Below are 15,808 nucleotides of genomic sequence, written 5' to 3' on the forward strand. Positions count from 1 at the left end.
CAATTCATTTTATAAAATCATATAATGGACTGAGCCAATAATATAATATAATATAATATAATATAATATAATATAATATAATATAATATAATATAATATAATATAATATAATATAATATAATATAATATAATATAATATAATATAATATAATATAATATAATATAATATAATATAATAGTTTCAAGAGTTTTTTTTAGTTTGGACCAAAATTCTACAAAGTCCAAAATTCCAGCATTTTCCAAAGAGTATGAAATCAATACAAGGAGAAAATCTCAAAGAACGTCCACTGAGAGAAGACAGACATCACTTTACAATCATCTTACGATTTCACATTTCATATAATTAACAAAAGCCAAACCGCTGATGTCATTAGACCTTGGATTACTCAAAAGGCATCAGGTTTAGGTGTCTTTATGTGTACAAAAAAAGGTGGAAAAACACATTTGGATCGTACAGTTAGGTTTGATGCAACCAGGCAGACACGTCTTGATATCATTGTCCAGCAGGCAGACCATTGTTTTTATTGTGTCATAATTTTAAACTGGCCTTGGCACCTGCTGTGAGAATATAAACTGTGAAATTTATACTCTCTGTATTTGGGGTATATTTGAAAGCTGCAGATGATAGATTGAAGTTTAAAACAGTGTTAGTTTAGCATCATTGAGATGCTATTATACTTTTTATTAATATTTTGAATTGTGTTTTTTTATTTTTTTATAATAACCCTGTTTTTAAACGCTTAATACTACAGACTGTAACACTTTACAATAAGTTCTATGCTAACATTAGTTAATGCATTAACTAACAATAAGCATTAAATTTTTTCAGCATTAATGTAAACAGATACAACATTTGAGATAAAAATCTATTAGTAAATGTATTAGTTAACTAAGATTAATAAATGCTGCATAAGTATTGTTCATTCTTAGTTCATGTTAGTTAATGTTAGCAAATTAAACCTTATTGTAAAGTGTTGCAACTTAATCTTTTGGTTTTCACATTACTATGACGTCTATTTTATGCATTATACCAAATATCTCTGCATGTTTCAAGTATACCCCATTAAAGTGCTTTCCTAATGTTTTGTGCTCAGCCACAGCATTGAGTTTAGCACGCATGTTGATTCTCAAACCAGCTGAACGCTCCTTGTAGGAAGCGCACGAGTTGAGATATCGATGTCTTCACATGTGCATGAACTCTTGAATCCAAACAAGAGCGTATGAGACTCGGCCCGTGTTGTCACAGGTTGTGCAGACAGTGTTTCTTTCCCTTGTTGTGCTCCATCAGTTCAAGCATCTCCAGGACGACGGCTCTGAGGGCACGAGCGAGCTCCTCCGCGCTGTACGGCTTCCCCAGAGGAGGCACATGCACAAACGCAGATCTGCCCTCGCCCAGAAACAGCGACGTGTAGTAGGTGTAGTCACACAGATACCTGAGGAAAGAAGATTTCAGAAGGAATACACTTAGTGCTGGCTGGATTAATGCAATTTATAGGAGTCAGAGCGCACAAGTTCTCAGGCTCACTTTTTACCACCCAATTAATCCCAGATGGATAAAATCAAATCCCATTCCACATTCCTGGGCAAAGAAAAACAAAGGGGCCAAGCCAAAAATGGCAAAATATTTAGTGGTCTTTTAATGGTCTTAAAGGGGTGGTTACTTTAGTTGCTGTTTGATCATAAACAACATCAATGCAATGCAAAGGAGATATTTTCTTTTACAGAAATCGCTTATATAACAAACAGCTGGTAGAGACTACAATGAGCTTCTTCCCGAGTTAGTGGCATCGCTAACCCTAAAATTTACATAAACCCCGCCCCCCAAGAACATGCAACAAAGGGGGCGGGGCCATGTTGGGCTGCTTTAGAGAAGAGGAAGAGTTGTTGTAGTAGAGTGTTGTTGTCATGCCGTCATTTTACGGCGGACTGTTTCACAAACGAGGGTCAATTCAACACAAAAGATGAACATGACGGCACATGCTAGTGGATGAGTTGAATCAACTCCACAGCAACTACATCAATTTATCCACTAACCATTCAGAAACGTCCTGTTGCATTCTAAAAGTTGTCACTTCTTCTCGAGTCTCTTCATTATTGTCTGACTCTGGTTTGAACATAAATGGCTGAACAGTTTCTGACATTTTCAGTGAGTCTGAGGTAATCAGCACTGCTAACATGAGCTCTTGAAACTCCGCCCTCTTCTTGGGAGCAGCAGCTCATTTGCATTTAAGGGGACACACACAAAAACTGAGCGTTTTTGCTCATCTTCAAAAAGTGACAAATTTAACATGCTATAAAAAATTATCTATGGGGTATTTTGAGCTAATACTTCACATACACACTCTGCGGACTTATTTTACATCTTGTAAAAGTGGCATTATATGACCCCTTTAAAGGGTTAGTTCACCCAAAAATGAAAATTCTGTTATCATTTATGCACCCTTGAGTTGTTGCAAACTTGTATGAATTTCTTTCTTCTGCTGAACACAACAGAAGGTATTTTGAAGAATTTGGGTAACCAAACAGTTGATGGACCCCATTGACTTCCATAGTATGGGAAAAAAAATACTATGGAAGTCAGTGAGGCTCATCAACTGTTTGGTTACCCAGGAAAAGCATAAATTAAATCTGTTCATCATATAAAGCAATTGTGCCTCTTCTTTTGTGTCAGTTGTATAACGGTCAGTGGAGGAACAGAAAGCTCTCAGATTTCATCAAAAAGATCTTCATTTGTGTTCTGAAGATGAACAAAAGTCTTACAGGTGTGGAACGACATGAGGGTGTGTAATTAATGACAGAATTTTCATTTTTGGGTGAACTAACCCTTTAAAGGGGTCATGAACTGAGAAATCAAATTCTCTTTGACTTCTGACATATAAAGAGGCCATCATACTAAGAATATCCTGTTTCAGAACTGAAAACTTCTTTATTAGTCCAAAAACAGCTTTTATCGTTACCAAGCCCAGATAGCGGCTTGTTGTGTAATGTGCCTCTTTATTACGTAATAGTGCGACAAAAGACCGCCTCTGCAGAAGAAAATCACCTCCTACTTCAACATTACAACTTTAGCCCCGCCCACCGTCATGTTAGTGAGATGAGAGCACAGGATCACTTGATTGTGTTTTTGTGCTCTACTAGAACAGGTTTTCCTGCTTGAATGTTGATTATTTTCCTCATATTCTCCATTGTTGCAGCTCCTCTCTTTCCAGTCTGTCAGTAACGCTCTGATTAGTTCCTGTCTCTATGAAGCCCCTCCTTCTGAAAAGCACAATGTGCTCTGATTGGTCGGCTGGAGTAGTGTGTTGTGATTGGTCAAGCGCTTCCAGCATGTTTGGTAATTGTCCCGCCCATAACCATAACCGCCAGTTTCAACACACTAACACTAACTAACTCAACCAGGCCCCGCCCCTTTATTCTGCATATGAATAATTTAAATGAGGAATATTGTGACGTGTTCGTTACTGGAAGAAAACTACAATGGAGGCGTTTCAGGGAGTTCAGAAACTTTGACACTGATATAGAGAATAACTCCCACTGGAGGGACTTTTTCATGCTCAAACAGCAACATTACACACTAAAGAAAGATGAACACGTAAAAACGCATATAAAGAGCATTTTACTCCATGTTAGAGAAATGTCCATACCTGCCGGCGTCCTTCGATACAGACACAGAGACCCCAAGCCCAGAGGAGTTGACTCTCTTACAGACCGTGTCCATGTCTATGACAGAATGAATGCAGTCCGGCCCTCCCTCCATACAGCAGCGGGACTCAGGACAGAACCTGCAGTTGTCCAGCCGCATGTAACCCTGGTTGTGACCACACTGTTCCAGTGTTACTGTGGTGGCCATCCCGGAAACTCCAACGTGGACAACTAACTTTGAAAAAGCAGAAAGAAAAAAATAAGCTTTTTTTAAAATAAATAATTATTGATAAAACGTATTCTTAATAGGGCTGTCAAAAATTATGTTAATTTCTGTGGTTTAACACATTAAAATAATTATATATCTTCCCCACATCCTTAAACTAGTGTTAAAGTATATGATCACACGGTCTGTGTGCTGTAACAGCTCTGTGAACAGAGAGAGAGGACGATCCACATTTAACCAGTAATTTATTAATTAGGCTATTTCAATTTTAAAGATTTAAAAGAGATTTGAATGTCTCTTTGTTTTTACAAATGGTGATTCCCCCAAAGTTTGCCAATTTTGAATGATCCATGCTCATTTTTTTCTCTCTCAGCTACACACATCCAGAGCTGCTTTTCCCTGTGTCTGGATATAATGTGACATACAGGGGGAATTTATTCATGTATGCAATTTCCAGCAAAATCATCATGACCGCTCTAAAATATAAATCATTATTATAGGTTAATCAAAGGATAAAGACAAGGTTTGAAAGATGGCTTTTTTGCACTCTTAATAAAAATATTAATAATATTTTGTTATTTATAGTGTAGCTTTAAGATGAATAGTATGGAAGCTTGTTTCTGCCACTGAATAAAAAATATAAAAGGGTAATAGCGACTTTTATAACTTGCAATTGCAAGTTTATAACCCACGATTCTGAGAAGTCAGAATTGTGAAATTTAAACTCGCAATTGTGAGAAAAAAAGTCCAAATTGTGAGAAGAAAAGTCCAAATTGTGTGAAAAAGTCCAAATTGCGATACATAAACTCGCAACTGTGAGAAAAAAGTTAGAATTACAAGAAAAAAGTCAGAATTGTGAGATATAAACTTGCAATTGTGACAAAAAAAGTCAAAATTGTGAGAAGAAAAGTCAGAATTGTGAGAAAAAGTCAGAATTGTGATATATAAACTCGCAACTGTGAGAAAAAAGTTAGAATTACAAGAAAAAAGTCAGAATTGTGAGATATAAACTTGCAATTGTGAGAAAAAAGTCAGAATTGTGAGAAGAAAAGTCTGAATTGTGTGAAAAAGTCAGAATTGTGAGATATAAACTTGCAATTGTGAGAAAAAAAGTCAAAATTATGAGAAGAAAAGTCAGAATTGTGATATATAAACTCGCAACTGTGAGAAAAAAGTTAGAATTACAAGAAAAAGTCAGAATTGTGAGATATAAACTTGCAATTGTGAGAAAAAAAGTCAAAATTATGAGAAGAAAAGTCAGAATTGTGTGAAAAAGTCAGAATTGTGAGATATAAACTTGCAATTGTGAGAAAAAGTCAAAATTATGAGAAGAAGTCAGAATTGTGAGAAAAAGTCAGAATTGTGAGATATAAACCTGCAATTGTGAGAAAAAAAGTCAAAATTGTGTAAAAAGTCAAAATTGCGATACATAAACTCGCAACTATGAGAAAAAAGTTAGAATTACAAGAAAAAAGTCAGAATTGTGAGATATAAACTTGCAATTGTGAGAAAAAAAAAGTCAAAATTATGAGAAGAAAAGTCCGAATTGTGAGAAAAAGTCAGAATTGTGATATATAAACTCGCAACTGTGAGAAAAAAGTTAGAATTACAAGAAAAAAGTCAGAATTGTGAGATATAAACTCGCAATTGTGAGAAAAAAAGTCAAAATTGTGTGAAAAAGTCCAAATTGCGATACATAAACTCGCAACTGTGAGAAAAAAGTTAGAATTACAAGAAAAGTCAGAATTGTGAGATATAAACTGGCAATTGTGAGAAAAAAATTCAGAATTGTGAGAAAAAAAGTTAGAATTACAAGAAAAGAGTCAGAATTGTGAGATATAAACTCGCAATTGTGAGAAAAAAAGTCAAAATTGTGAGAAGAAAAGTCCGAATTGTGAGAAAAAGTCAGAATTGTGATATATAAACTCGCAACTGTGAGAAAAAGTTAGAATTACAAGAAAAAAGTCAGAATTGTGAGATATAAACTCGCAATTGTGAGAAAAAAAGTCAAAATTGTGTGAAAAAGTCCAAATTGCGATACATAAACTCGCAACTGTGAGAAAAAAGTTAGAATTACAAGAAAAAAGTCAGAATTGTGAGATATAAACTGGCAATTGTGAGAAAAAAATTCAGAATTGTGAGAAAAAAAGTTAGAATTACAAGAAAAGAGTCAGAATTGTGAGATATAAACTTGCAATTGTGAGAAAAAAAAGTCAAAATTATGAGAAGAAAAGTCCGAATTGTGAGAAAAAGTCAGAATTGTGATATATAAACTCGCAACTGTGAGAAAAAAGTTAGAATTACAAGAAAAAAGTCAGAATTGTGAGATATAAACTCGCAATTGTGAGAAAAAAAGTCAAAATTGTGTGAAAAAAAGTTAGAATTACAAGAAAAGTCAGAATTGTGAGATATAAACTGGCAATTGTGAGAAAAAAATTCAGAATTGTGAGAAAAAAAGTTAGAATTACAAGAAAAGAGTCAGAATTGTGAGATATAAACTTGCAATTGTGAGAAAAAAAAGTCAAAATTATGAGAAGAAAAGTCCGAATTGTGAGAAAAAGTCAGAATTGTGATATATAAACTCGCAACTGTGAGAAAAAAGTTAGAATTACAAGAAAAAAGTCAGAATTGTGAGATATAAACTCGCAATTGTGAGAAAAAAAGTCAAAATTGTGTGAAAAAGTCCAAATTGCGATACATAAACTCGCAACTGTGAGAAAAAAGTTAGAATTACAAGAAAAAAGTCAGAATTGTGAGATATAAACTCGCAATTGTGAGAAAAAAGTTAGAATTACAAGAAAAAAGTCAGAATTGTGAGATATAAACTCGCAATTGTGAGAAAAAAAGTCAAAATTGTGTGAAAAAGTCCAAATTGCGATACATAAACTCGCAACTGTGAGAAAAAAAGTTAGAATTACAAGAAAAGTCAGAATTGTGAGATATAAACTGGCAATTGTGAGAAAAAAATTCAGAATTGTGAGAAAAAAAGTTAGAATTACAAGAAAAGAGTCAGAATTGTGAGATATAAACTCGCAATTGTGAGAAAAAAAAGTCAAAATTGTGAGAAAAAGTCAGAATTGTGAGAAGAAAAGTCAGAATTGTGTGAAAAAGTCAGAATTGTGAGATATAAACTTGCAATTGTGAGAAAAAAATTCAGAATTGTGAGAAAAAAAAAGTCAGAATTGTGAGACGTAAACTTGCAAACATGAGAAAAAAAATCAGAATTGCGAGTTTAAAAACTTGAAATTATCTTTTAAATTTGTTTTAGTCCGTGGCGGAAACAAGCTTTCATAGAATAGTACAATTCATCATAAAAAATAATGTGCGAAAAAAATCATTTTAATTTTACCACACGTGTATATTACAGACTAAGCATTATAAGCAATTAATATAAAATATTATATTGATTATATATAAATAGTAGCATATATAGGTTGAACTATTGTTGTTTCCTCGAATACACTTTAAACATTTATCATCACCTTAAAAAATTCAGTTCCTAAATGTTTATAGGTAATGTTTATGATTATACCAATATGAACAAATTTAAAACAACACAAACAGCCGGTTATGCACAAGCACGCGTGATTTTCGGGCAGATAAAGTTAGGCTACTTGTGGGAGGTGCTGTTTCCACAGAGACGGTAGAAGATTCTGGACCGCCTGATACTCCACAGGAACTTCAGCAACATGAAGGTTTATATCGTCACCCAAACCCAGTTTCTCCAGCTCCTGAGAAGGGGAAATTTTGCGTAAGAAAATGTTACTGCTCAGAGGAGACTTCTCAACTTATACTGCATCAACTTCGCCTCAAAAGTTTCCAATGAAAAACAACAAAAGTAGACATAAATGAGTCAATAGACACACAGTAAGAGTCTAGAGCTATAAACTGAATGTAGATTGCAGCTCAAGCGCTGAGAAAGAGCTGAAATTCATATATATTAATGTGCGTTTCTTTTCTGACACACACTGTAATGTCGACCAATCAGAAAGGCGGGTTTAGAGTGAACAGTTGCTTTATCGAACCGTTTGTGAGAAAAGAGCTGATGCTGCAATGTGTATCATGTGAAAATTAAAGTGTTTTTTGACCTTGGATGCATGTAAAAATGTTGTAGGACACTACATTAGCAACCTTTAGCATAACAGCACTGTTGATTATCAAATGTCAAGTAATGTCATTACTTTGATACACTCATCTCTACTGATCAGAGAATAATTCCTGATTGCAACTTTGAAACAAGCATTTTCTGTAAAGCTGCTTTGAAACAATATGTATTGTAAAAAGCACAATACTAATAAATGTGAATTGAATTTTACAGTTATGCTAAAGTCATGCAGAAACAAACACATGTGCAGATCACAGTTCATGGTTGATCTGATCCGCTCATTTCCTACAGGTGCAAATATCATACCTGTACTGCCACCCAGCTGGCATTGACCGCATGTTCACCAAACGGTTCGAAACCTACAGAAACACAGAGAAACACAACCATACATGTCTTACATACATACATACATACATACACACATATATATATATATATATATATATATATATATATATATATATATATATATATATATATATACACATATACATATAATATATATATATATATATATATATATATATATATATATGTACACATATACATATAATATATATATATATATATATATATATATATATATATATATATATATATATATGCTTCTGTCATTCTACAGTCATAACACTTGTTTCTTCTCACATTTCAACTCAAATCAATATTTAATGTCCATGTATTTATTTATTTATTTATTTATTTGGTAAGAAGCTGTATGATCAGCAGAATAATATGCAAACAGGCAGTAATTATTAGCCAATATTAAAGGTGAAACATGACTTCTGAGCTTCGGATGACTGTACATTATCATCAACTTCTCTTTTATAGCCGTTACACCCTTTAAACTCAACCTAATAGGTTTTCAAGCTGGAGTCAGCAAACCTAAACCTTGCAGTCCAGAGTCTAAGACTGGATTTAATCAGTTACTGCATTTAAGTTTCAGATGAGATGTCGCCATCAATAACCTGTACAGTTACAGTACAAATACAGAACCAAGAGTCAAGCAACTTTATTATTTACTTCACTGCACAAAGGACAGATATTCTTTATTATATCTCTATATTTTTATCAACTCATCTCATCAGGAAAAATTAGCATGATGATAAGATTTAATTTAAATGAGCAATGATGATGGAAATCAGACAGTAATTCCATTTTACTTTAATATATTATGGTACTGAATGATTATACAGTCATATACAACAAACATGGTTATTATAATAAAACTAAAACTATTAAGAACAAATCTGTTAATTAAAATAAAGTATATATATATTAATAATAAATGAATTTAAATAATGAAACTAAATATAAATATTAGATTAAAAAAAATCTAAACAGAAATGTTGCCTTGACTAACTTAAATAAGTTTAATGTGAAGCACTAAAATAAATTAAAAACTACAACTAAAATAAAAATAAATTAAAGCACAATAATAATAATAATAATATTTAAAAAAAACACATGAAATTACTAAAAATGTAAAACTGAAAATATTATTAATAATAAATGAATTAATATAAAAAATGAAACAAAAATGTAAATATTAGATTTAAAAAAATCTAAATAAAAATCAGAAATGTTGCCTTGACTATAACTAACTGGAAATAATAATAAAAAAAAAAATTAAACACAATAATAATTATATTTAAAAAAAAACACATGAAATTACTAAAAATGTAAAACGGAAAATATTATTAATAATAAATGGATTAATATAAATAATGAAACAAAAATATAAATATTAGATAAAAAAAATCTAAACAAAAATCAGAAATTTTGCCTTGACTATAACTAACTGGAAATAAATAAAAACTAAAACTAAAATGAAAATAAATTAAAACAATAATAATATTAAAAAAAAACACATAAAATTACTAAAAATGTGAAACTGAAAATATCAAATAAAAGTATTAAAGTATCAATATTACTGATGCTTTATATAAAATGTACTTTATATAAATATTAATAAAAACTATAAATGATACTAAAATAAATACAGTCTCTAAATACTTCAGAGAATACCATAGTAAAGTACTGTAGTAAATGTCCAAAAAAACATAATTTAACATATGCAGTACAGTAGATGTCCCAAAACATGGTGGTACTATGGTAAATCTAAAAATTGAAAATGAAACTTTGTATTACCATGGTAATCATATTATCATAGTAATAGTAAAATACAGTAACTGTAGAAAAGAAAAGAACACAGTGTTCAAAATGTACACTACGATACTTTTCGATTCTTTTGTTAGTGATGTTACATCGAGATAAACAGATGTTTTATGCATTTCATTCTTACATTTAATTCCAAATGACTTTCCGTTTTAAATATTGATCATTTGTGCGGCATGAAATCGATTATAATAATAAGACTAACAGAAGCAGACTGTCACTAGAAAAACTCTTAAAACTGAAACAAAAACCACATGATCAATCAAAACATGCCGTTTTCCGCGGAGAAGACTTTCATCATTTTACCTGTCACGATGACCGTCTTCTTCTGCTCCATCACTGACAAACGAGCGAGTTTCGACCGAGAGCAGAAGAAAGATCATCAGATGAGATCTTCACACACTGACATAAACACACATCATGATGACTCTTCCTCTCGCTCTGTCTGAACTCAGATTTGAGGAACCGGTGGACAACAGCGCCATCTGTTGCTCTGGATTCTTCGCTCGCTCTGGCTGTTTATCCACGTGAATTATTCAGTTACTAAAAAAACCCCAAAAACTATCAACACTTTATATAAATACTTGAAGAGCATTATATAAATACCTATGTTGTACACTTATTTATTATCTTAATAATTATGTTGGCTTGAGAGAGCCAATGTTCTGCTGATCTGCTACTTCAGATTTTTATAATTCTTTTGAGACTAAATTTTTAAATGCATGTCTCTATCTATCTATCTAGAGCTTAATAATGTTAATTCATGTTAGAAACATGCTGAAACATGCTAGCAATGTGCTAATTCATGTCAGCAACATGCTAGCAATGTGCTAATTCATGTTAGAAACAGGCTTGCAATGTGTTAAGTCTTGTTTGAAACATGTTAGCAATATTTTAAATATTGTCAGCAACATGCTAAAACATGCTAACAATGTGTTAATTCATGCTAGAAACATGTTTGCAATGTGTTGTCTTGTTTGAAACATGGTAGCAATATTTTAAATATTGTCAGCAAACATGCTAAAACATGCTAGCAATGTGCTAATTAATCTTAGAAACAGGCTTGCAATGTGTTGTCTTGTTTGAAACATGCTAGCAATATGTTAAATAATGTCAGCAACATGCTAAAAATGTGCTAATTCATGTTAGAAACATGCTAGCAACATGTTAACTATAAGAGCCTGTCCACACAGAGACAAGTTTAGCTGTAGTCTATACATAAAAATTTAGTATCATATTGACGTTTCATCCAGACAGATCTGATGTTTTGGGAGCCTGAAACTGCTATTTTTTGAAACCGAGTCCTAGAGTGGATAAATCCGAAAAGACACCCTTGTGTTTCCGTGTGTACAGCCAATCCGTATATTTTGCGAAACGATGCTGTCATCCCCTCACATCTCAACCCTAGTCAGACACCGCTACATCACGTAACAACATACATGCTAATAATACATCATACATGCTTGTGTTCGTGATGCAGAAGCGACTGAGCCTATTAGCTTTACTGAAGAAAAGCTTTATTACTAAGCTTTACTAAAGTTTGTATACAGTGCGCAAGGTTTATGCGCAAGCTCCAAGTCTTATTCTCCATTTTTAGTGTATTTCTGTGGCAGAATTACAGCACCACATACTGATCTGGCATGTATACTACATCATTTTGAGTCAATTTCAGTGGTTTTGTGTGTACGCAGATATTTCTTGAGACAAGGAATAAAAAAAGATCGGATAAGGAAAGCTCTGGCTTCGTGTGGATGTGGCCTAATGTTATCATTATGCTAAAACATACTAACAATGTGTTAATTAAAGTTAGAATCATGTTAGCAATGCCTTAAATCATGCTAGCAACATGCTAAAAACATGCTAGCAATGTGTTAAATCATGTTAGCAACATGCTAAAACACTAACAATGTGTTAATGTTAGAATAATGTTAGCAATGTGCTAAATCATGCTAGCAACATGCTGCCAATGTGTTAAATCATGTTAGCAACATGCTAAAACATACTAGCAATGTGCTCTATATATCTATCTATCTATTTTCTGATAGACTGTATTGCCTTCAAAGCCTTCAGACTTCAAGCTTTTAAAACTTCTTCAAACTCTCTGGTCAGGCTTTCTCAAGCCAACAAAGTTTATCTTGACAAACTTTTTTATCTAGTTAAACATTAACATGCACTTTATATTGCATTTAAATAAAGTTAGGCATGAACAAAATGGCACAGAGGCATATGCACCTTATTTCTGCAAAGAACTGTTGCTCTTTTGAATGATCTTTGCCTAAACATTAATCAACAAAACATGCATGGACCTGGTTTGTTGTGGAGTGATTGGTGGTTTAGACATGTGTGCCAACACCCATAGCTGAGATCTGGTCCAAACCGGTTTGTTTTAGCCGGTCCCTGTATCTTTAAAAGAATGGCTTCCCATTGTGGTGTTTATACTTAATCAGCAGTGTTCCTTCAGGCCCTGAGCTGGTGTGTATTATGAGGAAGTGAGGTGGAGACTTACATGTGCTGGAAATTTGTTGAAAATGCTGCCAAGAAGACATAAATTAGGATCTTTCAATGGTCATAACCAGATCTAGGAGGAGAATTTCAGTCAAGAATCAGTCTGCTCAAATGAATAATAAATGACTAAATAGTTATAATAAATAAATAAATGGTATTTTACTGTTGTTAAAGATTGAATAAATATTGTAAAAATATTTTTAAGTTGTTAACCAAACAAAGGTTATTGAAGTAAGTTTTATATCTACCATTTCAGTCTTTCTACTTCAAAACTTCACATTTAATTCAATGTGTTACTTGCTGTTTCTTTGTAATTATTTCTGAAATAATAACCTGTATATAAAAAATAGAAAGCTAATGGTTTATGTATTAGATATTTATTAGATATTCCTCATACTATGGAATATTTTATATATGGAACTATATTATATGTTTTTAAAAATATTAGCATATTATATATATATATATATATATATATATATATATATATATATATATATATATATATATATATATATATATATATATATATATATATATATATATATATATATATACACATATACATACATACACACATATATATACATATATGAATATATGGAATATATATATATATATATATATATATATATATATATATATATATATATATATATATATATATATATATATATATATATATATAGGAATATATGGAATATATATATATATATATATATATATATATATATATATATATATATATATACATACATACATACATGCATGCATGCATATATACACACACACATATATATTCCATATATTCAATTAATTGCATTTAACATAAGTTTGTAAATATATATTTATTCACAATGCAATTAATCGAATATATGAAATATATAATATTACATATATATATATATATATACATATATATATATATATATATATATATATATATATATATAAAAAAAATATGGAATATTATATATTTCATATATTCGATTAATTGCATTGTGAATATATATATATATATATATATATATATATATATATATAATTTTATTTTTTTTCTGTGCACATAACTATCTGTTGTACTCTCTTATTTTTCCTCCTTTTGTAAAATGCAGTTTCTAAAGCTAAAAATGCTGGAAAAATCACTCTCTCTTCTTCCACCCACTCATGCAGCACGCACTGCAGCTCTGCACATCCTCACCCCCGCTTCATTCACCTGCCTCTGCGTCAGACCCCATGTCAGCATTGCCATGGCAACGGATGATGATGCTGCTTCTATTCTCTGATGCAGACGTCATCAGCTCCCATTCAGATTTGTGCATATATTCTCTCTCTTTCTCAGACTCACTGCCTGCAGTGTTATTTATAGAAATCCTACGGCTCACCAAAGCAGCTAATTCAATTCATGAATTCAATTTAACTTCAAAGCATCATCGCATCCCTCAAGATTATGATTTCTAAATAAAGTGGCCATGTTCCCTTCCCTTCATTAAGTGATATTTGCAAAGTGATATTCTCAAAAGACAAAAAACAACAGAAATGTTTTGTTGCAACTATTTATATTTTGTAGTAATGCATAAAATAAAGATAAATAACAAGCTCATTATAACATATGAGAAATAAAAGAAATATGTTCGACTAAACTGAACTGCAACAAATCCACATTTAGTCTCATATATACAGTGAGTTCTGCATCCTTCAACCTATTCAACTGTAAGTTATGCAACACATATCTAGGTCTTGCAACCAAGACTTTAAATGCATTGAAAAGCAAATTATTTGGAGTATCTTCTTTCATACAGAACAATAAATCTGGCTATATCCATTATGTCATATATCTGAAAAAACTAAAATATTCTTCTAATATTGTAATATTGTCTTCGTACGTCACATGACTACTGAAATGCAAAATACATAGGCTACATTACAAAAATATTTTGTCCAAAGGCCTTAATAATAAAAAACAAAGATATGACATCCAAAGTATGTAAGGTAGTACAACTAGATCTCTTTTATTGAATACAAAAGGTTTTAATTATATTTTGCTTCATATAAAGGTATTTTAAAGATTTTAAAGTATCAAAAGATAATTCGGTTTAACCGTCCAAAGGTCAATAAAGCCATTTCATTTGTGATTAAAATATCTTAAAATGTAATAAATGTATATATTTTTTTATTCTGGCATGATTTTATAACATCATATATCAACAAAGTGCAAAATGGTATTAAAATTAAGTGTAGAAGTCATTAATTTGTTATGAGAAAGAATGTCCGGTAAAATTTTTCATGTCTTTCGGAGTATCCAGTATAAAGGCACCGTTTTGAATCAAGTTATGCGGTCAATATCATGTGACAGGATGTGACATCATTCAGACACCTGCTAAAGGACCACATGGTCATGAAGCAAAATAACTAACTCTCTCTTAATTATTTGAAAAATTCATGTTTTCACTTGATCATTTGCATCTCCCGAAACATCATTTGGTACAACTGCTATAAAACATGGAAAATGTTGTAATATTTTAAAAACTTGTACTAAATTTAACATGATTGATTGTATGTTTGCTAGCTAGATATATATCAGCCTGTTAGCATTGTTTGAAAATATCGTCATTCAGTAGAACCAAAATTTTGCTTAACTTTTACATCTTGTAAAAAAAAAAAAAAAATTATGACAAAAGCAGTGTTAATCGTTTATAAAAAAACCACATAATCTCATTGTTAACAATAAAACTTAAAAATTAATGATATCTCCATTATGTGAGGGATCCACAAGTCTGGGAACAAAACCTGTAAATAAATAAAAGTTAAGACTAGACGTGGGATTCATAAAATGAATAAGAAATATTCATCTCTCTTTCTCCAACACAAGTGTGGATTATTCCATCAGATAAAAACCCAGAGTGGAACACTTGATCAAGCATCCAAAGACCTTCAACATGTTCAAAAATAAGGGAACATTTTCTGCCAGGCTGCCTCGTTTCCCCACCCTCGCGCGCTCTCTACGTTCGCTATGACATCAACCCACAATGCACCGCACTGTTTGCCGTTTACTCTCCGTCTCTGTGGCGACAGCAGCGAGCGCAGCCCCTTATGCAAATCAAACCGGAAGAAAACGTCATCTTTGGCCAATCTGAGCGTTCTAAAGTGACATA

At 31.8% G+C, this 15,808-nt stretch overlaps 1 protein-coding gene across 1 annotated transcript; it reads right to left on the reverse strand.

Moving 5' to 3' along the window:
• Positions 1–383: 383 nt before the first annotated feature.
• Positions 384–10,896, reverse strand: pgpep1 (pyroglutamyl-peptidase I). Its single transcript, XM_048163911.1, has 5 exons — positions 10,455–10,896; positions 8,280–8,332; positions 7,483–7,599; positions 3,645–3,877; positions 384–1,433 (listed from the first exon to the last, which is right to left on the reverse strand). Exons 1-5 carry the CDS (start codon positions 10,483–10,485, stop codon positions 1,241–1,243), a joined length of 627 nt encoding a protein of 208 aa, XP_048019868.1. The 5' UTR covers positions 10,486–10,896; the 3' UTR covers positions 384–1,240.
• Positions 10,897–15,808: the final 4,912 nt, after the last annotated feature.

The sequence above is a fragment of the Megalobrama amblycephala genome, linkage group LG17, assembly GCF_018812025.1.
Source record: "Megalobrama amblycephala isolate DHTTF-2021 linkage group LG17, ASM1881202v1, whole genome shotgun sequence".
Taxonomy (NCBI): domain Eukaryota; kingdom Metazoa; phylum Chordata; class Actinopteri; order Cypriniformes; family Xenocyprididae; genus Megalobrama; species Megalobrama amblycephala.